The sequence below is a fragment of the Hylobates moloch genome, unplaced genomic scaffold (genome assembly GCF_009828535.3).
Source record: "Hylobates moloch isolate HMO894 unplaced genomic scaffold, HMol_V3 SCAFFOLD_1, whole genome shotgun sequence".
Taxonomy (NCBI): domain Eukaryota; kingdom Metazoa; phylum Chordata; class Mammalia; order Primates; family Hylobatidae; genus Hylobates; species Hylobates moloch.
The window spans coordinates 132783653-132811528 of NW_026652276.1; the positions used below are offsets into that span (position 1 = coordinate 132783653).

The 27876-nt window shown below is 46.4% G+C and overlaps 1 protein-coding gene across 1 annotated transcript in view; it reads right to left on the bottom strand.

Moving 5' to 3' along the window:
• EEPD1 (endonuclease/exonuclease/phosphatase family domain containing 1) overlaps positions 1 to 27876 on the bottom strand; it is a 146964-nt gene that overhangs the window by 13799 nt on the left and 105289 nt on the right. Inside the window, exons 4-5 of the mRNA XM_032758324.2 lie at positions 4658 to 4768; positions 1034 to 1168 (exon numbers count right to left, since the gene is read on the bottom strand). Coding sequence (XP_032614215.1) covers positions 1034 to 1168; positions 4658 to 4768 — 246 coding nt within the window. The remainder of the gene's footprint in view (positions 1 to 1033; positions 1169 to 4657; positions 4769 to 27876) is intronic.

The following is a 27876-nucleotide window of genomic DNA, read 5'->3' on the forward strand; positions in this document are numbered from 1 at the left end:
ACGAGTGTGCAAGGTGGCATGGGGGCTTGTAGCCTCAACACAGGGGCTGCTCCCAACCCTCAGCTGGCAGACACCTCCTGGGCTGGGGTTTGAGGTGACTGTCAGGCTCAGGAACTGCTCTGGAGCACACAGAAAGCAGGGGGTCTCCATGCCCAGGAGGAGATATGCTTGCTGAGCTCCAAGGCACCGGACCTGCTTGCCTGGCCTGTGAGCTCACGGTCAAGGACCGCGGGGACAAAGCTCACTGACTGCCAACTTCATGACCTGCTTTGGCTTCTGCTGCCCAGCTGCTGACCATTTTGTGGTTCATTAACACTTCCCAAGGGCATCCGGGGAGAACCAGAGAGACTGCGTTCGATCAATCTGCTCAGCTGCTCCCAGAGGCTGGAGGGACAGAGACTCCCACATGGGCGATGCCAGTGATGGGACTGCCCCTAGCCCACAGCCCAGAGCTCCTCCTGAATCCCCTCCAAACCCAAACGACCCCTTGAGAGGCCATTCTCCCTGGTAATAAAGGAATCGGGCCTGAGATGCAGCCGATAAGAAGGGGCTCCTCAAGCCAGTTCTGCTGCCCTTGAATCCGGACATTCCCTAACACCTGGCCTTGTGAACCAGTGCCAGGAAGGTGAAGGATCACTGAAGGGGCTTTTGGAAAGTAGGCCATCCAGATAATCCCCCAAATTCCGTATGTCTGAGGTGGGGTCTAGGAATCCCTGACTGTATGAAAATCTCCCCAGAAGACTCTAATGAGGGTCAGATTTAAGAGCTATACCGAATCTCTCTCCTTCCTCTCTCTCCTGCTCAGATGCCAGAGTTACTGGGGCTGAGAGTCTCAAAATCCCTTTCATTCCTGCCCTGGACAAGTTCACCTGCCAAGGAAGCCCCAGGAGAGACAAAAATCTCCAACCATGAGAGGCTGAAATCAAGGCAAAAAGACGAGACTTCTCTTACTCATGGTATTACAAAACGAGCCCTTTTCGTTCCTTTTTAGAAAGAAGCGGATTCCACATCACAGACGGTGTGGAGCGGGTACCTTGAACCGCGCGAGGTATGGGCTGGGGCCCGCCAGCTTCCCGTGCCCGTTGCTGGGCGAGCTCTCCTGTGAGCCAGCGTCTCTCAGCTCCACGCTGGCCGCCGCGTCCCACAGGAATCCTGCATACCCGGCTCCCTGCAGCGGAGAGGGAGACAGAGTCTTGGTGCTAGAGTGCTAGTACCACCTGGGGAAAGGAGGCAGAGAGGCCAGAAAGACCGAGAGGCAGTAGTCCCTACTCTGGCTCAAGCTGTTTCTAACCCAAAAGCACACCACGAAAGCCACAGCCACTCTCCCTTGCCGTTCCCCAGCCCAAATAATTTCACATATTGCCAATTTCAGAGCTTTCCATACAGCCAGGGTGGCCTGGGCTCTTCTGTCTTTGGGGGGAGGTGGGTGATGCCCAGGCTAGGCGCAGAGATATCTTCGGAGTCATCACATCCCATCACGTAGCAATTCATGCTCCCATTTCCCAAATGAGGACACCGCTGCTCAAAGAGGTTAAGTGACTTTCCTGAAATCCCACAGCTAATCACAATGCTGAGACTAAAACATATGACTCCAAGGGATGGGCTTTGCTTACTGATTAGCTGCAGCTTACAAAAATGGTGCCTGGCACCTAGTAAAAGCCCACTCAGTGTTTGCTGGGTGAGTGGTGGTCACAGTTGACCTAATGGCTTGGGGCTGCTTGAGGGCCCTCCACAGGTGGATGGGGCCACAGCAGAGGTGCGAAGCTTAGGTCAGAGGTGCCAGGGCTGGCAGTGGGGCAGAGTCCTGGTGCCTGGTGTTAAACCCTGCTGCTCTGAATGTGCCTGCTTTGCGCTGCTGCTGCTGCCATGGGGGACTTGTGGAAGAAGACACACTTCTCCTTTCTACCCCACCCCAGCCTCTGCTGTCCATGAGAGTGCTTCCTCAGCACCCGCTGCCTGGGAGCCATCTGCATGTCATTTGAGAGGCCAGCAGTGCTCATCACCACTCTTCCCCATTGCAAAAGGAGGGGAAGTGACTCTGCACAACCACCCTCCTGAGCAGCCACCACAAAGGCCCCAGGGTCAGCTTTGGTCTAAGCCACACGCCTTGTCTGAACATGCGTGTTTTTAGGAGGAGGGAGGGAGGGAGGGAATGAATGTATTGTATGCTGTGCACTTCTATATTTGAAATTATCTCCTTGCCCACCCCCTGGAGAGTGTGCTGGTTTGAGAACGAGAAGACCTGGGCCTCAGTCCCACCTGAGTCACTTAGCCGTGGGACCCTGGGCAAGCCACTCAGTTTTTCTAAACCTCAGCTTCCTCCAGTGTGGAGGGAGGTAAGCATGACTGCCCTGTTGGCTTTGGAGGATTATCTCTCCATCTGCCATTTCCCAAGCCATGGTGCCAGAGTAACTTACCTAAAGCATCACTCAAGTCATCTTCTGCCCAAAAGCCTTCAGGGGCTCCCTGATGGCCCTGGAGGGGAAGCCTCTGCGGTGGGGCCTACTCCTTCCTCTGCCTCCCTCACCTGCTCAGCACTGTTTTCCCCACCCCCACTTCCCTGCATGCTGCTCCTTCCACCGCTGGTTTCTTGCCCCCTCCTGGGAGCCTTTCCCAAGGCCCCTGACCTAGGTGCTCCCCTCTCCTGCAGAACAGCAGCCGGAGGAACAGGTTTTCCAGACAGAGAGAACGAACTGGGCTCAGGTCCGAGCACCACCTCACATTGCAAAAGGGTGGCTTGTGGGCAAATCATTTCATCTTATTAGGTCTTCATCTTCACAGCTGGAAACCACCCCTCTGGCTATCGTGTAAGCCCTAGGGAGCTGGGGAGAAGATGCCTGGGCAGAATTTCAGGCATTGGAGAAATGGCCCCAGCGGTTACCACTTATATTTGTCTAGGGACAGAGATTGAACATTTTCAACCTGGAGATATATTGTTCGATTCACATAGTGTTTAAATTTTTTTGGATTATCTGTTCATCTTTAAAATTCAGGAAATTTCCCATTAAAATGAAACTGGGAGGTTTGGCCACATTGGGCCCACAATACTGCGTGGTAACAACTGGGTAGACATGGACCCAACTGCAGCCAGAGCCAGGCATGAGCTCTCTCAGTCCACTGCAGGCGGCCAGCCTGCCACCTCATGCCCATCCCGCCTGGCCCTGGCCTGTGCTGTGTTAATGACACATTCCAATGCACAGTATCTTTAAAAATCCTACAGCTACCCTATAGGTGAGCTAAGAAAGGGCTATCGCTCCCATTTTACAGATGAAGGAATTGAGGCCGAGAGGTTTTGGTGGATGGAACTCGGGTCTCCCTGCAACCTCATGTTGTTTTCCAATGGCCTTGACACCCTGACCTGGAATGGGGTTACCTGTCTTGCCCTCCAACAGGCTGTGCACTCCCTGCGGGAGGGGCCAGGTCAGGCTCCAGCTGGTATCCCCAGTGTGTCTTGCAAAAAGTGAAAACGTGCAGGCATGGATAGCTGGGGCTGTTTTTCTCACCAATGTGTATCTGGCATGAAACAAAATGCCTGGTACATAGCCACCTTTCATTAATGATTTGTTGAATGAATGAATACAGTACTGAATGGACTATAAAAGGCTTGTGACGCTCAGACACCTACATACATGTAAAGTGCAATTAAAAAAGGAAGGTGGTATTATTCTTATTATTTCTATGTGAACTGGAAGGGAGAACCCTGAACTAGATGCATTCAAATTCAGCTTTATCTCCAGCCTTCTCTGAATGCGTGCTGACTCACTGTCAGCTGCAGGAGCCATTTACACCCCCAAACATAAAACCCAGAGACAGAAGATTTACATGCACCTTTTTCAGTAGTAGCTAAAAAGAGAGTAGGGGCTTACTGTCAAAAAATGGCCACTTTTAATCCAGCATACATTTATGATTTAAGAGCCCACATTATAAACATAATCATATTAAGTATAAATCACGTGTTTGTAAGCATGTTAGGTATACTAGGGATTTAAAAACCTGCATTTATAGGAAAATTATGTAATAATACATTCTCAGCTCCTGGTTATTATCAGGAGTCTGTTTAAAAATCTAAAACCCCATTGATGTTAAGCACTGCAAGGTGAATAAATCTGGCCTTGAATAATAACATGAGGGAAAACATGTATTTACAGAGATTTACCCTTACCTGCTCATATGGGTGATACTGATGAAAGAAAATTCAAAACCAAAATCTGCTGAACATTTCAATAGAACATTTCCATGTTGAAATTATGTGCATAATTTCTACCACTAGAAGCAAATACTTCATGTGTGAACTAAGGTGAATCTGAAGTTTTCAGTCAACGAGTAATGAGCTCTGCACAAACTTGGCAGAAGACAGAACTGTGGCGAAGGGATTAGAAGGACAAAGGACAGAAATACCCATTTGTTGCCTTTCTCCTCTCCTCTCCTCCCAACACCCTAAGCTCTCATTTCCGTCTTGGCAGGAGTCCATTCCCAATCTAAACGTGAAATGAGAACCAGGGCATTTGGAAATGAATGGCAAGGATTTGAAAATTGGGCAGAAATACAAAATTGAACCAAGGATATTGGCAAAGGAAATTTTTAAATGCCCTTGATTAGGGTAAAAGTATGTATAAATTAAATGAAGGGAAAGGCCAGGCTTTGCAGACGAGGGTACCTTCTGGAGCTGATTCGAGGGCTTCTCAGCAACAATAGCCTTCCAGCATCCCCGGGGCCCCTTCCACTTGCGGATGTTGGGCAGGGTCGGCTGGTTTAGCTCCGTGCAGAACTGCAAAGACAGAGCACAGGTCAGAAGCGTGGGTTCGCACCTAAAGCAGTCCCGGCTGGTGGCGGCCTAAGAAGCCAGGCACTGCATGATTCTGAGTCATCAGCCTTATTCAGACACTGCTGAACTACATCCCTGTTTTTCAGACACTAGGGTTTGCGAGAGCCAGACGACTAAACAAGCACCACACATTAAAAAGAAAACTGCCTGTGTGTGAAACACCAAATTATCACCTGGGGACGCTCAGTTCACAGAAATTGATTCTCTCTGTAGCATTCCTGCCCAAACAGTTCAAAAAAAGTCATCAGAATCCTTTTCGTCCTCGTAAAAGCAGCGGATTGAAGGTCCCAGGAGGATCTGGATCAGCGTCAAATCCAAAGAGGTAACAGATGGATACATGGTGACTTTCTTCTTCAGGGCTCAGCTTAGAGGGGCAAAAAATGACCTCCAGCTTCAACTTGAGCCACCGTAGTGCTCGTCCTGTTTACCTCTTGCTGTGGAGAACTGCTGCTGCATCCACATGCATGCATGCGGCATGCACTTCTTTTGCTAATGCATGTTGCACCAATATGGCTGCAAAGTGACTGTCACTGAGGCAAAATAAAATTGCACACAGTAGGATGAAGAGCGGAAAAACTATCCACTTCAAAGTATGGAGACCAGCTCCTCTAACTCATGCCTCTAACACAACCCCTTCTCTCGGGGTCACACCCCCTTGTCCTTCACAAGCCTTGGAGCACTCCACTCGTTTATTTCTCTAACCACCCCTATGAGTGAGAGCCTCTTGGCTTCCTTCTGAGCACATCACCGTTCTCTCCCCTTAAGGACTCTCATTCAGCCCCACTGATGCAGCTTACACCTCTATCCAGAAGACCCCAGCATCTGTACTCGTCGCCAGTTGCTCTCCTGAGTTTTAAAAGCACTTCCCACTGCCTCCTTAACGTCTCCACCTGGAGGTCTCCTTAGCCCCTCAAAGCAGCAGGTCCCAAAGGGAACACATTATTCCTTCCTCCACCCAGGGTCCATCTTGGTCCAAAGCACTTCCATCCTTCCCGCTGCTTGAACTCCTTCCTCGCCTCCCACCAGCGCATTGATTCCACTGTTCCATGTGGCTCGGGTGTTTCCTTTCTGTTCTCCAGCCCCACTGCTGGAGCCTGTTTCAGAGTCTCGTCTTCTCTCACGGGGGTCACTGGCATAGCTTCTAAGAAGTCCGTCACTGGACCCACCCTGCAGCTATTCACTAAGTTCACTGTCATGGCCATGCTGATGCACCTCTCTGTGGTCCTCAAAGTGTGGTCTAGGGACCAGTAGCCACAGAATCACCTGAGAACGTGCAAGAAATCCTAGACCTACTGGATCAGCAGCTCTGAAGTGGGCCTAGCGATCTATGCCTGAACAAACCCACTGGAAGATTCTGATGCACGCTTGGGTTTGAGAGCTGCTGTGGCCGCCCAGGTCCTCCCTCAGCCTCTGCCCCAGATCCTGGAGGTGAGCACCCACCCTGTTAGCAGAGCCTCCCAACGCCTCTGCTGCAGAAAGCCACTCTCATGCCCCCTGGGCAGCCCACATCCAATGGTTGAGAGAGGCCAGGGTCTAAAGGTCTGGTCTTTCCCCTCACATTGCTTTATTTGTAAGAGGGAAGATGAAGCACCAGTACTTCATTACTGAGTACTGAGCCAGTCATTTCTAGAGAGACAAGCACTGTGGGGAAGATGAAACCAGGCAAGGGGAGGGAGAGTGCTGGGAGGTCTACTTTAGAAATGGGCTATTCTAGGAGTGATGCTGCTTTTACAGTTAGTCATGTAAGCATCCATCTTTCTCCAGCAGTGGACTCCACAGGGCAGGGACTGTACCTGAGTCTCCTTTATAAACCCCTGCCTGGCACAGAGCACAGCACCCAGTGATGCTCTCCAGCATCTGCTGGTGAATCAGAAAACTCAAGTCAAGACTGCAGTCTTCAAATCTGTGCATGACAGCATGACAAACAAAGCGGGGGCGGGGAAGGGGGGGCGGGGATGCGGGGAGTGGGGGTGGCGGGAATTTCTCCTTAGGCTATCATCCAAGTAATTGCCTCCATTGTAGCCTGACTCTTTGCATACAGATATGTTCTATGCTGCTGAGTTTGTCTGGGAAGCATTCTCTCTGGAATTTGCTCAACCGTGACTTTTATAGGTTCTACTTTCAACAAACCCAGAGCAGAGTGGCTGTGGAGAGAGTCACTGCTGACAGGGGTGAGGGAGTGGGGAAGGCGGAGAAGGTGGGGTTTTACCCTGGATAAGTCCCCTTGGCCAGATGCTCCTGGTTGGAAGCCATCCTCAGATGGGAAATAAAACACTTTGGAAGATGCAGCCGGAATTTATCGACTATAACTTTAGGGATCCTGCAAGGAAATATACTTCACAAAGAGTCCCATTTCCTGCCGGGGAATCATTTGCTTGCTGAGTGATCATTAGTGCTGCATCCAAGAATCATTAAAAATAGAGCAGCTCTCCTGTGCCCAGCTGGTGCTTCGCTGTTCTCCACGCAGGGGGTCCCAAACCTGGTTGCTCATCAGAATCTCCTGGGATGCACCCTGGAAAGCTCTATTTTTAAGAAGTGCCCCCCCCCCAGCCCCCCGCCAAGGGATCAGCCAACCAGGTAGATCAGAGAGGTCCAGCCCTGGGGGTGGAGGAGGAACACACCACGGTGCTGTGACTCCCTGCCTGCAGGCAGCAGTGCCACCAGGATCGTTCTGCTTTTCCAGAAATCTCTCCCAATCCCCAGGAAGACCTTCAGATTACCTGAGGACAGTTGTATCTCCCACTCATACCCAAACCCCACCCCAGCTTAGAAAACACCTTCCTGGCAACACCATTTTGATGGGAGGGGTCAGAAGCATGAAGAGGTGGCCCAGGCTGACAGCCATGCTCATGGCTCTTACAGGTGGTCTTTTGAGCTGGTCACAGTGTGAGCACCAGTGTCACCTGGGAACCTGTTCAAAATGCAAATTCTCAGGCTGTACCCCTGACCTACTTAACTGAAGGCTCTCAGGGGTGGGACCTAGAAGTCTGCATTTTAACAGCCCCTCTAGATGACTCTGACAGGTTCAAATTGATTTCATGGATGAATAAAAGACATTCTCATTTTTCTTTGCTTTCTATTAATATTTAAAAACTTTTCACTCACAGGTAAGCTCTAGGAGCCCTAAGGAAGCAGAATCCCTGACCCTTAAGGGCCATCTCTATTCTGTATGCCTGAAGCCCTGTCCTTAATAACCTCTCTCAGCCCACAGAGCAGATCACCCCTCGCTCTGCTTTCTTCTTCAGTATTTATGTTATTGGGGAAAATTAATAACTTGAGCGACGAGGGAGATAAGTGTTTATGGCTACAAGCATTCTATGTCCTAATTTTCATGATCAGAGTTAAGGAAGGAGTAAGTATTTTCTTCTATTTTTAGGACTGAAAAAAGAATTGTTAACTTAGCTATCTGCACTAACTATTCACAGAAAACCCAAGGAGGTGAGCACCTTTCAGACCCTTGCTACTCAAAGTGTGGTCCATGGACCAGCAACATCAACCTCACCTGGGAGCCTGCCAGAAATGCAAACTCTCAGGCCCACCCTAGACCTGCTGCACCAGAATCGGCATCATTTTCTCAAGACCCCAGCTGAGCTACGAGCTTCTCAAGCCGGAGAATCCTGGTTTAGAGCCTTCCTGTTGACCTGTACCAAGGCAGATGCCATTGCATGCACCATCTTTATTATTCCTGGCACAGCCCACAGGAGGTAACTGCTACCAGTTATTCATGAGCACAGTGCTGCACAGAAAGGTTAAGCCCAAGCTTGAGTTCAAATTCAAGGTTACACAGTTCGTGGGACGGTCTGAACCCAGGGCTGGTTCCTGCTGCTCTACTTCCTGGCCTCGACAGGTGGAACAGGTGAGGCAGGGCAGATTCAAAAGGGTTGGGGCTGGCCCCCTCTACTGAATCTTTGGCTCCTTTCTCCCAAAAATTTCAAAGGAAAACAAAAGCATCCTCTGAGAGCTCTCAATCTGAACTCCACCTTCAATTGTTTTATTTAGAGCAGTTGGTTCTCACGCTTTTTCTGTGCCCACAAAAGGAAGAAATAATACTCTTATGTAAAAGCAGCCCACCAGGGCAGAAAGGTCAAAATGGAAGAGGGAAGGTTTGTGTTCATCACAAAGTGTCCCAGACCAGTCTGGTCTGCAAAGCCCAACTACTGCCACCCCACCCTCTCAGGTTTCTGAATCCCCAGTGGCTAACTCATCACCTATCCCCATCCGGTTCTTGTTTTTAAAACCTTGGATTGGTGGACCCCATCCTGGATTGACTGAGTCTGGTTCTTTGAGGTTCTGGCCAAGGTTTGTACTTCTGACAAGTTCCCCCAAGCAATTCTAAACTACAGTTTGAGAAGCTCAGGAAAGGCTAGACAATTGCTGATTTAGCACTCCTAATTTTAATTCCTGTGGCCTGGGAAGACAGCTTTTATTATTCCAAACAAACAAATACTATTTTGGCTCTCCCGGCACCCTGTATCTCAAAAGCCTCTGACTTGTGGCTGTTAACAGATAACCTTGTGAGGTAATGAATGAGGCAATATACTGAGCCCGTCACACTATGGCACACAGTAGGTACGCAACAGGCATTTGTTGAATGAATGAATCAGTGGAATCTCTCCTAGGGATCCCAGTTTCCCAGAATCGGTTATAAGAGCTACCAATGAGCTCGATTTGTTTCTCCAGCATCAGACCAAATGGGGTAAAATTGGGTCTTTTAGCATGCTAATGGATTATAATTAGTGTATAAAGAGCAGTGAAGACCACTAGAGGTCACTTTCATTGCCATCTTGGTTTTGGTGGGTTTTGGCCAGCTTCTTTACTGAAACCTGTTTTATCAGCAAGGTCTTTATGACCTGTATCTTGTGCTGACCTCCTACCTCATCCTGTGACTTAGAATGCCTAACCACCTGGGTATGCAGCTCAGTAGGTCTCAGCCTCAGTAGGTTACCCAGCCCCTATTCAAGATAGAGTCACTCTGGTTCAAACGCGTCTGAAAGTCAGATATTTAAACTCCAATCTACGAGATGTACAAGGTGCTGGCATTTAGAAATGCCAAGTCTTAAAAGAAAGACTACTTTGGCTACACCCTTGGGCTGTGTTGCATCTTGGGTCAGCCCTGGATCAGCTACCTCTGCAGTGACAAAGGGTCCTAAGGCTTGAAACCAACCGATTTGTTGCTTGTGGACCTTTGGACTTTTTTTCTTCTACTTTGGCTCCTCCCTCTTTCTGAATAGAATATTCCATAATTCATCTGGTGCTGACTAGGAAATAAAAATAATAAAGGTGGGTCGGGCGCAGTGGCTCACGCCTGTAATCCCAACATTTTGGAAGGGCGAAGCGGGTGGATCATGAGGTCAGGAGTTCGAAAGCAGCCTGACCAACATAGTGAAACCCTGTCTCTACTAAAGATACAAAAATTAGCCGGGCGTGGTGGCACGTGCCTCAGCTACTCAGGAGGCTGAGGCAGGAGAATCGCTTGAACCCGGGAGGCAAAGGTTGCAGTGAGCCGAGATCGTGCCACTACACTCCAGCCTGGGTGACAGAGTGATATTCTGTCCCAAAAATAAATTAAAATAATAATAATAAAAATAAAGGTGTTCCAACTCCACTCAGTGGTCTGTCTAGCCACCTACCAAGTTCAGAGATCCTTTAGGCTTTCTCTTCTAGTGAAATTAAAATGCAACCTGGGACTCTGTGAGCAATTTATAAAGATGTGTTGCTAATGGTGACCACACAGCTGGTGGCAGAATATCAATAGTACTGGTAAGCATTTTAAAGTAAACTCCGAATGGCCATCCTCATCCTGCTTCCTGGATGGGTGGGGAGGGCATGTTTTCATTTGGAACCCTCTAGGTCAAATTTCCAGATGAAGCTGCTACACCGAGGTGAGTGTTTCACTTGCTTTCCTGACTCTGGACGTGACTTCCCTTTGACAATGAGTTTTGCAAATGGTAACACTTTCCTGTGTGTTCTCAGCGGTAGCACTGAAAACGCAATCTATTTTGGTGGATGAAGATGCACAGGTGAGTTCTCCTTAAAAAGATAAATCCTTACCATAAAAGAAAGAAGCCCTGTCTTAGGCCATGCAAGGTCAGGAGACTGAACTTTCATGAGAATACAGTAGGACACAGGGCAAATGACAGAGGCAACATTTTTAGAAATGTGAACAGTAAGCAAGGGTGTCCGCATGCCAGGAGCTTGCGTATGGGGATGTTAACAACCGATATTAGAAGCCACTGAACCTGAGGATATCTGTGGGCGAGCACACGGGGGCTGAAACCGAGGAATGGCTGGGGTCATTACAAAATGTCAATGGAGGGAGAGCATTAGGAAAAACAGCTAACGTATGCTGGGCTTAATACCTAGGCGATGGGTTGACAGGTGCGGCAAATCACCATGGCACACATTTACCTATGCAATAAACCTGCACATCCTGCATGTGTACCGCAGAACTTAAAATAAAAATAAAAGTCAATTTACTCTATGAGAAAAGTGAGAACGCAAAAGCCAAATTATGTCCAAGTATAAACTAAATATTAACCATGTTTGGCCTTCTAAATATAACAAAGAAGCCTACTACAAAGTTTTTCTAGGATATTTAAAATATCAAGATATTGATATTTTTAAAGGCCACATGGCCTACAGGGCAGAAATACACTTTCTCTGCTGAGGTCTACTGAGTGCCAAGGGACTTCATGGTTCTTAGTGGCTTGTACAGGCCCTGGCTCTCCTCAGGGCTGAGACAGGAGCTCACACACTGGATGTAACATGGTCATAAAGCAAGAGCAAGGAGTATTTCAACCTTCTTTCTCCCTCAATCTGTATGAGAGAGAAGATTTCTCATTGGCTCATGCCCTTCAAAGAGAAGAGCTGGGTTCCTGCTGAACCAAGACAAGGTGTAGCTACCTTTGCTCCAATGCAAACGCAGGTATGCATCCCAGAGGGGGCAGGCCCAAGGTAGGGCAGGGAGCAGTGTGTCTTGGGGCTCCAGGGCCACTTTGAACCCTCACACAACACTGCCACAGCACTGCCTCTAGGATCCATTCCTAGAGGCCCAGGAACTCATGGAGGGAGAAGAGGCAGGCCATTCCCTGGGTCACTTAGAGGCTCAGTGAGCAATTATCCTTTTCCAGTAATGAAAGAATGAGCTGGGCTTTCTTCCTCGTGGCTTTGGAGGTTTCCTCAGAGGGCCACATTTATGGGTGGAAGGAGAGGAGCACAGAGGAGCTCTGGGACCCTGCACACATCACTGAACATCTTTGCGCCTCAGTCTCCCCATCTGTTAAGTAAAGGGATGGGGGGAGATGATTCCAGCCCAGGGCACCTCTAGTTCTAAAAGTGCATGATTCTAGAACTCTGGGAGGAAAAGGTAGGAGGGAGGGGCTAGCATACAACTGAGAGAGGAAATATGAGTCTCATAAACATTAAAACCCCTTTCTCCCTCCTTCTCTGTGATAATTGCCATGTGAGCTCCACCTAAAGACCCCTTGCTAAACTGCCTGGAATAACAGCTCACTTTTAAGCTCTTATTTACTTAGGTAGTAATCCCAAGAGGTTAATTTGGGTAACTCCAACAATGGTAAGAAGACACAGGTGGCCAAGAAGCTATGATGAGGTTAGCTCCTGGGTCCTGTTTTTTAAAAAAAGCCAGGGGGAGGAATGGGGAGAAAAAGGAAACCAACATTTACTAAGTACCAAGGACATGGTAGGCACTAATCACAGCTCACATTGAGTCCTCATGACAACCCTGGGAGGTTGGGAATAACAGTCCCATCAGACACATGACGAAACCAGGGCTCAGAAAGGTAACATGGCCCGATCACTTACTGACACTCAGAAAACAGAAACCAATCGACCCATGAGAGTGTGTGTGTGTGTGTGTGTGTGTGTGTGTGTGTGTACGCATGCACCAAATGCATTCCAACTTGTGAGTTCCCTGGAGCTGCACAGTCACCACCCTGCTGAGGTCAATTTCGTCACTGATGCCTCGGGTCACATAGGCCCTGATGACCCAGATTTCACAGAGAGGTCAGTACCTCGGTCAACTTTCCTTCCAGGAGGGGCCGGGGCTGGTGGGCCATGCCCACTCCATTCCACATGCCTAGCATTCAGAGCTTTGTAAGGAAGCCCTGTTCTAAATGCTCAGGTCCCACCCTTCCTTGTCAAGAGAAGCCATGGGCTTCCTGCTCCTGTGTCACAATGTGCCACTTGAAGTGTGGCTCTTCCCCATTCTTCTTCCATGGGGGCCAGGAAGGCATTCTGGATGACAGTGCATCCTTGTTTAAACATTCTTATCATGCAGAGGAAGGTAGAAAGCAAACAAGGAGACATTTCCTCAGCCCCCGCCACCAGCTAATTATTAGCTGCTTTTACAGAACCAAGGTAAGTGACAACCAAGTGCTCTCCCACCACGAGCGACTGCTGGTTCTGTTAACCTCTCCATGTGCCCCAAAGATACCAACCACATGGTTTCTGAGCAAGATGGTTACAAATAAGCAAAGGGAGCACCAAAAAAAAAAAAAAAAAAAAAAAAAACCCAGAAAAACCTTTCCAACGGCTATTATGAAACTGAGAGCAAGATGCAGTGGCAAGTTTGTGGAGACTGAAGTGAAGTTAGGAGGACGGAGGAGCTGTGTGGGGTGCAAACACACTCCTTAGGGACTCTGAACTTTCACACTGTGGCCATCGTCATCAGCGTCATCTTCATCACTCATCTCTGCCCTTTAGGAATGTTCCAAAGGTTCTTTACTTCTCCAAAGGTCTTTGGATGCTACGACTCTTAATCCTAGATGGGAATTAAGACTTCCATAGTAGTTTCATGGGTTTTTTTTTTTCTTTATCTTTAAATTAATGGCAGGGGGCGGTGGTTCATGCCTGTAATCATAGCACTTTGGGAGGCTGAGGCAGGTGGATCACTTGAGGTCAGGAGTTCAAAACCAGCCTGGCCAACATGGTGAAACCCTGTCTCTACTAAAAACACAAAAAATTAGCGGGGCGTTGTGGCAGGCGTCTGTAATCCCAACCACGTGGGAGGCTGAGGCAGGAGAATCGCTTGAACCTGGGAGGTGGAGACTGCATTGGGCCGAGATTGTGCCATTGCACTCTAGCCTGGGTGACAGAGTGAGACTCTGTCTCGAATAGAATAGAATAGAATAGAATAGAATAGAATAGAATAGAATAGAATAGAATAGAATAGAATAGAATAGAGGCTTATGTTCCTTACACCTTATACAAAAATTAATTCCAGATGGATTAAAGACTTAAATGTAAAACCTAAAACCATAAAAACCCTAGAAGAAAACCTGGGCAATACCATTCAGGACATAGGCATGGGCAAAGACTTCACGACTAAAACACCAAAAGCAATGGCAACAAAAGCCAAAATTGACCAATGGGATCTAGTTTAACTAAAGAGCTGCTGCACAGCAAAAGAAACTATCATCAGAGTGAATAGGCAACCTACAGAATGGGAGAACATTTTTGCAATCTATCCATCTGACAAAGGGCTAATATCCAAAATCTACAAGGAACTTAAACAAATTTACAAGAAAAAAACAAACAACCCCATCAAAAAGTGGGCACAGGATATGAACAGACACTTCTCAAAAGAAGATAGAAGATATTTATGCGGCCAACAAACATATGAACAAAAGCTCATCATCACTGGTCATTAGAGAAATGCAAATCAAAACCACAATGAGATACCATCTCACGCCAGTTAGAATGGCGATCATTAAAAAGTCAGGAAACAGGCCGGGCGTGGTGGCTCATGCCTGTAATCCCAGCAAGGCGGGCAGATCATGAGGTTAGGAGTTCGAGACCAGCCTGGCCAACATGGTAAAACCCTGTCTCTACTAAAAATACAAAAAATTAGCCAGGCGTGGTGGCGGGCGCCTGTAATCCGAGCTACTCAGGAGGCTGAGGCAGAAGATGGCTTGAACCTGGGAAGCAGAGGTTGCAGTGAGCTGAGATCACACCATTGCACTCCAGCCTGGGTGCCAGAGCAAGACTCCATCTCAAAAAATAAATAAATAATAATAATAATAAATAAAAAGGAAACAATAGCTTGCTGGAGAGGATGTGGAGAAATAGGGATGCTTTTACACTTGGTGGGAGTGTAAATTAGTTCAACAATTGTGGAAGACAGTGTGGCGATTCCTCAAGGATCTAGAACTAGAAATACCATTTGACCCAGCAATCCCATTACTGGGTATATACCCAAAGGATTATAAATCATTCTGCTATAAAGACACATGCACATGTATGTTTACTGCAGCACTATTCACAACAGCAAAGACTTGGAACCAATCCAAATGCCCATCAATGATACTGGATACAGAAAATGTGGCACATATATGCCACGGAATACGATGCAGCCATAAAAAGGATGAGTTCATGTCCTTTGCAGGGACATGGATGAAGCTGGAAACTATCATTCTCAGCAAACTAACACAGGAACAGAAAACAAAATGCCACATGTTCTCACTCATAAGTAGGGGTTGAACAATGAGAACACATGGACACAGGGCGGGGAACATCACACACTGGGGCCTGTTGGGGGGCTAAGGAGGGATAGCATTAGGAGAAATATCTAATGTAGATGATGGGTTGATGGGTTCAGCAAACCACCATGGCACGTGTATACCTATGTAAGAAACCTGCACGTTCTGCACATGTATCCCAGAACTTAAAGTATAATAAACAATAAATAAATAAAGGCTTATGTCCTGCTGTAAATAAATACAAGTGCAGGATAATTTACAAAATAGAAAGTCAGAAAAAAATTAAGTATAATACCACTGTGCAAAGACCACTACTGCTAATATTTTTGGTGGAATTCCTTCCAGGCTGTTTCCTGTGCATTTTATCAATATATCTTACATGTCTGTATACACACACATACACACACATACGCACACACACATTCTGCTTTTCCCACTTATACTGTGCCATGTTATCATAAGCTCTTCTAAAATCAAGTCCTTCCTGGGCCATCTAACCTGCTGTTGTTCAGTGTGCCATCTCCTTGGTGGCGGAGCTTTCATTGGCTGGAGGAACTTTTTGCCTTTTTGAGGTTCATTTCTAATCACTGTGAAACATCCTAAAATCACCTAGCAAGGTAGCAATAAAACTTCACGCACTATGCCCTCTCATGTTCGAAATGATTTTATCTATATGTTTAGAAAAGAATCCTAAGAATTTCAAATGACAATATCTTTGTTTCCAAAAGTAAATCAGTAGGTTTTGTTGCCGGGTTTTGCTTTATTTTTTAAAATTTTAAATTAGAATAGAGATGGGATCTCACTATGTTGCCCAGGCTGCTCTTAAACTCCTGGGTTCAGGCGATTCTTCCGCATGGGCCTCCTGAAGTACTGGGATTCCGGGTGTGAGCCACTGCACCCAGCCTGCTTTGTTTTAATATACCTGCCTGTGATAAACAGATGGCAGCACAGGGGCCTGGAGTATGAATGACCAAAAACATTAACCCCCCAAAACATATGATCTGAAAGGACATGATTCTTTAGTTTTTTAGAGACAGGGTCTTGCTATGTTGCCCAGGCTAGACTCCAACTCCTCAGCTCAAGCACTCTTCCCGCCTCAGCCTCCTAAGTAGCTGGGACCAGGTGTGAGCCACCACACCTGGCTTGACTCTTTTCCTTTTTCAATCGCTGACCAACACAAGACAAGAGTCTTCATAAATAGCTTAGTTTTTTTCATCTGAAGACAAATAGTCCTCACCTTAATTTTTTCCCTCTAGCTTTATTTATAATAAAGTGGTTCTTTAGAGAATTTGTCCTGACATCAACCTGTATTTGTTAGGACATTCAGGAGCACGCGAAGCCCTAAATAAGCTGAGTAGTTTGGTTATCTGTGTGTTTAAAATGGCCATGGGACTGCCAAGCCAGAACTTGGCGGGAATGTCTACTGCCCACTCCAGTGCTTTAAACAAACCCACGCAGACTCCAGCAGGAAACACTACCGCCATCACTCAGATTTCTCTTCTACGAGAAGAATTCTTCCACATCCTGAATGCTTAAGTCCACTCATTATTTAATAGTAAGGTTAAGAACGCAGACTCTAGAGAAAGGCTGCCTGGATTCAAACTTTGGATCTACCACTTACCAAGAGTTTTGACTTTGGGCAAATGACTCATGTATTCTGTGCCTCTGTTTCACCATCTGTAACAAGGGGCAAAGAATCATTCCCGCCTCACGTATTTGCTATTTCTAAAGCAGGTAGCACAGGCCTGATACCCGGCAAGTCTCTGTACGTGCTCTCCTGATTGTTAGACACACTGGGCTGCTCCCTCAGGCCTAGACTACAGAGAGATAGATCCCCCTTCGACATTCCACACCTGGCAGCACAATTTCTGAAATACACCAGTGGAGGAAGGAGGCAAGAATCATGGCTGGGGCCAGGAGCCAGCATTGCATGCTGGGAGGTACAGTCCCCCAAAATAAAGCACTGCTAGTATAGACAGAGGGACGGGAAGCTGTGATTGGTAATGTTCTCTGGTGAGGAGAATAGACTCATCTGATCATTCGACAAAAACTTAGCAAGCAGCCGGGTAAGGTGGCTCATGCCTGTAATCCCAGCGCTTTGGGAGGCCGAAGTGGGTGGATCATGAGGTCAGGAGTTCGAGACCAGCCAGGACAAGATGGTGAAACCCTGTCTCTACTAAAAATACAAAAATTAGCCTGGGATTACAGGCACGGTGGTGGGTGCCTATAATACCAGCTACTCGGGAGGCTAAGACAAGAGAATCGCCTGAACCCGTGAGGCAGAGGTTGCAGTGAGCTGAGACCACACCACTGCACTCCAGCCTGGGTGACAGAGCAAGGCTCCATCTCAAAAACAACAACAAAACACTTAACAAGCACCAAACGGGGGCCATCCTGGGCTAGGTTCTTATCTTAGTCAGTTCAGGGCTGCTTCAAGAAATACCACAGACTGGGTGGCTCAAAAAACAAATATTTACTTCTCACAGTTCTGGAAGCTGGAGGTCCAAGACCAAGGTTCCAGCGATTCCATTCCTGGTGAGGGCTTACTTCCCAGTTCTGCAGATGGTCACCTTCTTCCTGTGTCCTCACATGGCAGAGAATACATCATCTATCTCATGTCTCTTCTCATAAGGGTACTAATCTTATTGATGAGGGCTGTACCCTTATGACCCAATTACCTCCCAAGGACTCTACTGCCAAACACCATCACACTGGGGATTAGGATTTGAACATAGGAAGCTGGTGGGGGGCACGGGATACAAACAGCTAGTCCATGGCAATTCTGGAGCTATAATGGGGAGTAAAACAGACATGGTCCTTTGCCCAACCTGAGCTTACAATCTTACAAATAATCACCTGCATGTAAAACTGCAGCTGGGGCCTGGGCTGCAGAGCAGTGGTTCCAGGAGTTGGTGTGCATCCAGGATGGTCTTGGTGTTGGTGTTCACTTAGTTGGGGAAAGCTTCTCCGAAGAGGTGATGCTTGAGCTCAGAACTCAAGGATAAGAAGAGTTAATTAGGCCAAGAGGAGGGGAGAGCATGCTAGGCAGCACAGACAGCATGTGCAAAGGGCCTGTGGTGGGACAGAGCATGGAGAGTTTGCAGGACAGAGAGGCCAGTATGGCTGTGGCACAGATGGGGAGGGAGGGGGCAGGGTGGGGAGATGAGCTTGCAGTGGCCTGGCCATGCAGGTGCCCCTGTACTCTGAAAGAAATTTGTTTCTTATCCCTTGAGCAATCCTAAGATCACTGCAGGGTGTGAAGAGGGGATCTGAATTTTGAAAAGTCCGTGGGGCTATGGTATAGAGTACAAGTTGCAGAAGGGCCAGGGTGGCCACAAAAATGCCAGGTGAGTACTGCAGTAACAGAGGTGGGTAGCTTGACTGGGAGGACGGCAGTGGGCAGACTCCAGAGATAATTAGGAGATAATGTGCTTGGCACCAAAGAAGTGAGAATGGTATTCAGGCAAATACTTGTTTATGAATGTTCACAGGAGCACTACTCCCAGTAGCTCGAAGATGGAAATGACCCAAATGTCCACCAGCAGATGAATGGAGAAACACAATGTGGTATATTCATGCAAGAAAATATTACTCAGCCATGAAAAAGCAAGGTTCATACACAGATGAATCTTGACCACATTATACTAAGTGAAAAAAGCCAGACACAAAAGGCTACATATTGTATGACTCCATTTACACAAGACATCCAGAGTAGGTAAATCTTTGGACAGAATCCATCCAGATTGGTAGGTACCAGGGCTGGGGCAAGAGGGGAAGGGGGAGTGACTGTTTAGTAGGTTTGAGGTTTCCTTTTTGGATGATAAAAATATCTTGGAACTAGATAGAGCTGATGGTTGCACATGATGTGACTCTCCTAAATGCCGCTGAATTGTCTACTTTAAAACGGTTGATCATTAATTTTATGTTATGTGAATTATACATCAATAATTTAAAAAGTGACTTGAGTGATGGGCTAGATGTTGAGGGTAACACAGAGGAACCACACCTTCATTCAACAAACACTGAGGATTTTGCATGAACGGGTGCTGCTCTAGGCTACCGCTGTCGTGGAGCTCTTGGTCAGGGGAGAGACAGGAGGTCAGTGCCCTGCCCTGGGGAGCCTGCCTCTAGACTGCAAGGATTCAAACGTCTCTTCACATAGGAGAGCACCTAGGAGAGGAATGCACAGCCCAGTAATTCTTGGAATACTGGCTCTTTGAAGTGCAAAAAAAGACAGTTTTAGGGCAAATAAAATAAATACTTCTTTCCAAATTAGGCACTAAATTTGTAATTATTGAAATGAATTATTCTAAGTAGAAGCAGTTCTGAAAATAGCACTGATTTCTGGGGGATTCTGTGGCTATTTTGTGAGAGTCTAGGAAAGGGGAGCGTGGCAAACCCCAAGTGAGAGCGGAAACACTGGGATGGCCACGCCATGATTTGCACCAGACATGCCCTTCCATAGATTCTAAGGTTTCCATCGCCTGAGATGCATGCTGGTAAGGAAGGCTGAGAAGGGAGAGTTTCACTTGGCACTTCCTACTGAAATGCTGAACCCCAAATTTGGCAGGAAATGCCAGCCATGCCTGTTACAACATTTAGCTTGTAAGCAAAAAAGGGATCTGCCCCAGGTTTGCAAGATGATGATAACTTGTTTCCTCAAACAAATCATGTTGATTTACCCAACCACTTTACCCAATCAACTTTGGTTGATCTACCCAACCAAAGAGAATTTTCTTCCTCTTTGATGTTTTCAAGTTTACAGGCTGAAAGAATGTGTAAGACAGACACAGGAGAGAGATGGTTTCCTAACCCAAGAAACCACCCAACAAGAAAACTGAATAGTAGGAGCATGTTTACCCCTGAGGTATCAAAAGTCAGATATGGCAACAGAAAGGGTAGGGACGAGGAAAAGGAAGATGGAAGAGAGAGAAAGCCAACACAAAGGGGGGAAGGATTAATAATTATTTAGGTACTCAAATCCAAAGAAAATGAGTTATGAGTAGGACCAAGCCGGCAGTTTACAGTAGCTCCCCATTCCTACCCTCTTACATGAACACCCACTTATTTTTTTAAACCCCAGGGATATATTTTCTCTGGCTGTAAACACTGAAGACTAGTTCACTCTCAGGCGGGCTCTAGACGGCCAGGCTCCCAGAACTTCCCAGGCATATTTCTGTGAAGAAGCCAGAGTTGTTCAGGAATTGTCACATTAAACAGAATTAGGACTTATGGACCCTCAGGGAAATCGCTCTGGTTGCCATTTTTCTTATGCAATGCCAGCCTTCAGCTATTCTAAATGGTGTTTATGCAGCCGGCTCTGCTCTGTGGTGGCAATAATCATAAAGATAAAGACTTCAAAGCTCTGGGTGAAAGTCCTACTGATTAATGACTTATTTTATTTTGATCTGCATTATGTCAACTCCTAGTCTTTAAAGGCTGCATGTTTCCTATTTTATTTCAAGGCAAACCACACAGACTTTTTTTTTTTTTTAGTGTGGGCAGCAAGAACTACAGGTGGCAGTTCATGAAATAGCATTCTCACTTTGGAGAATGTCCTGAGAATCACTGGTTCTCAGTTTTCTTTTGTGCTAATGGGAGAAATGGAAAGCCAAATCCCCAAGCTATCTTAGAGTTGAGCTCCCTTCCTGTTAAATTTTTGGCTGCAGGCTTTTAAAAATAGACAAACTGGTCCTAGTTTCACAGGCTTTTCTGGCTCTCTCCAACACACTGGGCACTGTGGGCCAAAAGCAAACTGGACACGGCGGAGGAGAGATGGGTTACAAAAATCAAATTAAATACCAGGCAAGGACCAGTAATGGATGCCATGAGTGTCCTGCAGGCCAGGAAGAGACACTTCATATTAATGACTTGGAACCACAGCAGCTTGCATTTCCTAGAATGCTCACTCTGTGCCAATGCTGCAGGCCCTTTACACACGTGCCACGATGTGGTCCATGTGATGGCTCTGTGCGGGTGGGAGGTGGCATCATCCTTGCTCAACAGAGGATGAATGCAGGGCTGAAGTAGTTAAGTAACAGACTCAAGATTACCCACAGGGTAAGTGGCTGGGCCAGGACCCAAATCCATGTCTATTTTCCTGACCCCACTGAGGGCTTCCCTCTGAAGCAACTCTAAGGAAGGAGTAATAGGATCAAGCTTGTGTTTCCGAAGGATTACTCTGGTAACAATATAAATGAGGAACTGAAACACAATGAAACTAGAGAGACCAAACTGTAATTCTGTATGCCTTAGTTTTTCTTCTTGCTTTAAAATTTTCTAGAAATTTCACTTTTCTAGCCATAGTATGAATACCAATTAACTGGTGTGAGCTTTATCCACGTAAAAGTCTCTCTCCCACAAACATATATAATTTTTTCATAAATAAAAGCTGGTTTAGTGCTGTTTCCAAATAAATTAAGCAATGAAACCATCAAAAATGTCCCTGCCACATCCTGAAATGAAGCATAAAAATACTTGTTACTTCCTCCCCTCTTACTTGCAAATGTATCCTTGCAAAGCAAGTGCCGGACGAATGTGTGGGTCAAGAGAAACAAAACAATTGATACACAGCAATTTATTCTCCCACTAAAAGATTTAGGCAGGTGGATGGAGGGAAGGAAGACAGAACTTACCTGCTAGAGGTGAGCTATAATACAAAACTGTGGTCTCATGAATTGTAATCACGGGAGAAAGGCCCTGATGTTCTCCCAGGAGCTGATGCAAATGCTGGGATTTGGGCAAAACCCCAGAATGTGACATCTTCTCTTCCAGGTTTACCCCTTCGAATTGTACATGCTGGGAATCTTGTTTTAATCCTGGACACTTCTGACCCCTGAAGATCCCCAGAACTATACACATTGGGAAGATGCGCTGCTCTGTGACTCTACAGTGCTTCCATGGAGCCTCTTAGATAGATTTCTTGATGTCTCCTTGTGGAGGAAGCCACTGACAGGTGAACAAAGACAGCAGGTAATTTCGGAGTCACTTCTATGTGAGGTGCTGCTTGTCTTCTTTGGCTGTCTTCAAACCTAATTAACTCTGCTATTTTTTTTTTTTTTTTCCTTGAGACAGGGTCTTCTGTGTCACCAAGGCTGGTGTGCAGTGGTACAATCACACTCCACTGCAGCCTCAACCTTCTGGGCTCAGGCAATACTCATGCCTCAGCCTCCCGAGTAGCTGAGACTACAGACGTGCACCGCCACACCCAGCCAATTTTTGTATATTTTGTATAAATGGAGTTCCACTATGTTGCCCAGGCTGTTTTTGAAACTCCTGGGCTCAGGCAATCCTTAGCCTCCCAAGTAGCTGGTACCACAGGCATGCACCACCATGAACAGCTAATGTTTTTTATTATTTTATTTCTTGTAGAGACAGAGTCTCCTATTGTTAGAGCATGTAGCTAGTCAGACATGAGCAGGACAGGAGAGAGCCCTCCCCTACACCATACACCAGGACTGTCAGGCGACCATCAGGTGATGGTCAGGCAGTTGTAAAACTGTCTCTCTAAAATAATATGTGGTCACAGCTGCCCCCAGGGAACGGCAGTCTCCCAATAGATAAACACCTGAAGCTGGTGATCAGCAGCTTCCCCGTAAGATCTCAGGAGTTGGGTGAGTGGGCTCAAGCACGTGCACTTGGAGGCACAATGGCAGAGTTTAACTGGTATATGACCTTCCTCCAGGAACACTTGACTGGTACAGGCAAAATGCCTCAAGTGAGCATGTGTACAACTTCACTGAACACACTGTACATGCTCCCCTCCCAAGTGCTGGCAGACCACTGGGCATGAGGACAGCCCACTCCAAGAGAAGAATCAGGGGAGACGAGACACAACCCCCTGAATGCATGCCAACATATGAAATCCCAAGACAAAGGTCAAACCATGCACTTGAATCTCTCAAGTCACTCACTTGGCCCTCTTCCAAGTGTACTTTACTTCCTTTTGTTCCTGCTCTAAAAGTTTTTAATAAACTTTCACTCTTGCTCTAAAACTTGCCTTGGTCTCTCATTCTGTCTGATGACCCTCAGACAAATTTTTTTTTCCTCTGAGAAGCAAAAACTGAGGTTGCTGTAGATCTATGGATTCACCATTACTAACACTACATTGCCCAGGCTGGTCTCGAACTCCTGGGGTCAAGCAATCCTCCGCATCTCACCCTCCCAAGATGCTGGAGTTATGGATGTGAGCCACCATGCCAGGCTAATTCTGCATGTAAAAATGAGTCTGCATTTCATGGACAAGAGTTAGGTGGGGCAGGCCTTAGGGCATGGGAAAGAATAGAGCAGCAGCAGAGTTTGTGGGTTGGGGGAAACCAAGTCCAGGATCTAGAAGGGTGTTTTGGATAATGCTTCTAAGGAATGTCAGTGAACGCTTTTGAATTTCTACAAAGATGGAGCAAAATTTCTACAAAGATGGAGCAAAATTTCTGAAACAAGGTTGGATACATTTCCAAAAGTTTGAAATCTTGTTCAGGCCTAAACTCATCATTTCAATGCCTCCTGAAGGTTAATAAAAAATATTTTATCAGCTGTAGGAATTACTCATTCCAAATGCATTATTAGCAATGTGACAGAACTCTCCACTGAATTATTTTCTGGCAAAGCAAGCTTTAATGGCCTGTTCAATCAGGATAATTGTATCTGCTGAGAACATTGAGCATAAATGTGTTTAGCAACGTAGCAAAAACAGTTTCACCTGCCTGCCCTTCTATTGCACTTAAAATTACTGACTAGCCCAAACTTTGCTGAATACAAAGTCATGTTCTCCAGAAATGAATGAATCATTAATGAAAAGTCTCAGAATCCTCTAAAAAAGTGAATTGAAAGTTCTCTCAGCACCAAGTCATTGTTAGCATTTTCTGATGAGTGGTATTTGAGGGTGGACTGAAAAAGACAGGAAATGGCATATAACTCCTGTCATCATGGCTATGTGAGAGTTTGTATGAGGTGGTGGCTATGTGCAACAATTTTGAAGGAACAGCAGTAAGTTGGGCACATTTTCTTTCTGCTAAAAAGTAAAATAGAGTTAAGAGACTAACAAGGCAGGAGGGAAAAGTGCTTAAGATATACCCAAGGGCAAGCAGAGGCCCTTCCAGTACTGGAAAAATTCCAGAGCAGGCCTTCTTCCAACCCAGTAAATGGACTGGAACAGCAACTTTCAAACATTCTGGACCATGACTCATAGCAACAAATAAATCTTTATATGGGAACCTGGTATAGTCTATTTTTCTGCCTGCCAACAGTCATCCATCCACCCACCCATTCGTCCATCCACACACCCATTCGTCCACGCACACATCCACACATACATCTATACATACACGGTCATTCCTTGGTATTCATGGAGGACTGCTTCCAGGACCTCCCTCGAATACCAAAATCCACAGATGCTCAAGTCCCTGATACAAAATGGTACAGTATTTGCAGAAAATCTATGCACATCTTCCTATATACGATTACTTATAATACCTAATACAATGTCAATGCTATGTAAACAGATGTTATACTGTATTGCTTGGGCAATAATGACAAGAAAAAAGTATGGACAAGTTCAGTAGAGATGCAACATTTTCGTTTTTGAATATTTTCAATCCATGGTTGGTTGAATCTACAGACGTGGAGGACTGACTATACTGAAACAAAGACTGGGGGAAATTTACTAAAATGATTTCATGATCTATTATTTGAGAGTCAAACTCAGGTCTTTCTCACTACAAGGTCCTTGATCTTTCTAGACTATCACGAGGCTTTCTTTTTTGCATTTTATCTTTGCCAAAAGCGTCTGAAATGTTTTTGTTGGACTTTATGCAAATGCCTTTGAAATCCCCTCAAACAAAGGAAACTGTCACCAAAGCCAGTCCAGCTCTGGGACACTAAAGAAGTATGGGTTGCTCTTCAGAAGCCCATAAGTGAAATACCACACTCAGTAAATATGGTGACCTTCAGCCCCCAGCAACATATCCAGCTTTCAAAAATCACTCGTTGCCAGAAAGATTACCTGCTGAATTTTCATCAGAAAAAAAGGAGGCCAGAGGCAGTGAAGTGGTATATTCAAAGCACTGAAAGAGAAAAACTGTCAACCAATCTTACATCCAGGAATACTATTTTTCAAAAATGAAGATGAAATATATTCCCATATAAAAACTGAGAGAATTTGTTGCTAACAGACCTGCCCGATTAGAAACGCAAAAGACAGATTTTTAGGCTGAAAGCAAGTGACCCCAGACCAAGTGGAATCCCTATGACAAAATGAACAGCATCAGTAATTATGAAAGACACATATGTGCATATTTCTTCTCCTTCATTTTCTTAACTGATTTTAAAAGCAGCTGTATAAAAAAATATGTACATGATTGTATTGCTGGGCCTATAACACATAGAAATGTAATATAGGTAAAAATAATGGCACAAAGGAGCTACATGGGATAAGAGATGTATTGGAGTAAGGAAGTATACCAAATGGTAAATGAAATTCACAGGAACAAATGAAAACTAGAAATGGTAAACAAAATGGTTAATATAGCTAACTCTGTAAATACACACTATTCTACTGTCTTATCTACTGTAGAAGACATAAAAATATATAAGATAATAGGCCCAGCATGGTGGCTCACGCCTGTAATCCCAGCACTCTTGGAGGCTGAGGCGGGAGGATCACTTGATTCTAGGAGTTTGAGACCAGCCTGGGCAACATAGAGAAACCCTGTCTCTACTAAAAATACAAAAATTTATAATAGCCGGGCATGGTGGTGTGCGCCTGTAATCCCAGCTACTCGGGAGGCTGAGGTGGGAGAATCACCTGAGCCCAGGAGAGTGAGGCTGCAGTGAGCTGAGATTGGGCCACTGCACTCCAGCCTGGGCAACCAGAGTGAGACCCTGTCTCAAAGAAAAAAAATCACATATATGAATAATTATTATAACAATGTATAGTTCAAGGTGTAACACGTATAGATGCATAGACAATAGCACAAAAGGGGGAAAGAGGGAATACAGCTATACAGTAGTAATGTTTCTGTATCTTACTAAAATTAAGTGAGCACAAGTCTGAAATAGAGTATAAATTTGAATTAAGTACAAATCTGGTAAGTTAAGACATATATGGGGGAGGCTGGCAAGATGGCCATATAGGAACAGCTCCAGTCTGCAGCTCCCAGCAAGATCAATGCAGAAAGCGAGTGATTTCTGCATTTCCAACTGTGGTACCTGGCTCATCTCATTGGGAGTGGTTAGACAGTGGGTGCAGCCCACAGAGGGCGAGCTGAACCAGGATGGGGTGTCGCCTCACCTGGGAAGCACAAGGGGTCGGGGAACTCCCTCCCCTAGCCAAGGAAAGCCATGAGGGACTGTGATGTGAGGAACGCTGCACTCCAGCCCGGATACTATGCTTTTCCCATAGTCTTCACAACCCACAGACCAGGAGATTCCCTTGGGTACCTACATCACCAGGCCCTGGGTTTCAAGCACAAAACTGGGCGGCCGTTTGGGCAGACACTGAGCTAGCTGCAGTTTTTTTTTTTTTTTTTTTTTTTTCACACCCCGGTGGCACCTGGAACGCCAGCAAAACAGAACCGTTCACCGTTCACCATTCACCCCCCTGGAAAGAAGGCTGAAGCCAGGCAGCCAAGGGGTCTAGCTCAGTGGATCCCAACCCCACGGAACCCAGCAGGCTAAGATCCACTGGCTTGAAATTCTCGCTGCCAGCACAGCAGTCTGAAGTCGACCTGAGATGCTGGAGCTGGTGGGGGGAGGGGTGTCCATCATTACTGAGGCTTGAGTAGGCAGCTTTCCCCTCACAGTGTAAACAAAGCCGCCTGGAAGTTCGAACTGGGCGGAGCTCACTGCAGCTCTGCAAAGCCACTGTAGCCAGACTGCCTCTCTAGATTCCTCCTCTCAGCGCAGGGCATCTCTGAAAGAAAGGCAGCAGCCCCAGTCAGGGGCTTATAGATAAAACTCCCATCCCCCTGGGACAGAGCACCTGGGGGAAGGGGTGGCTGTGGGTGCAGCTTCAGCAGACTTAAATGTTCCTGCCTGCCGGCTCTTAAGAGAGCAGTGGATGTCCCAGCACAGTGCTCAAGCTCTGCTAATGGACAGACTGCCTCCTCAAGTGGGTCCCTGACCCCTGTGCCTCCTGACTGGGAGACACCTCCCAGCGGGGGTTGACAGACACCTCATACAGGAGAGCTCTGACTGACATCTGGTGGATGCCCCTCTGGGAAGAAGCTTCCAGAGGAAGGAAAAGGCAGAAATCTTTGCTGTTCTGCAGCCTCCACCCGTGATACCCAGGCAAACAGGGTCTGGAGTGGACCTCCAGCAAACTCCAGCAGACCTGTAGCAGAAGGGCCTGACATTAGAGGGAAAACTAACAGAAAGGAATAGCATCAACATCAACAAAAAAGATGTCCACACAAAAACCCCATCTGAAGGTCAGCACCATCAAAGACCAAAGGTAGATAAACCCACAAAGATGAGGAAAAACCAGTGCAAAAAGGCTGAAAATTCAAAAAACCATAATGGCTCTTCTCCTCCAAAGGATCACAACTCCTCACCAGG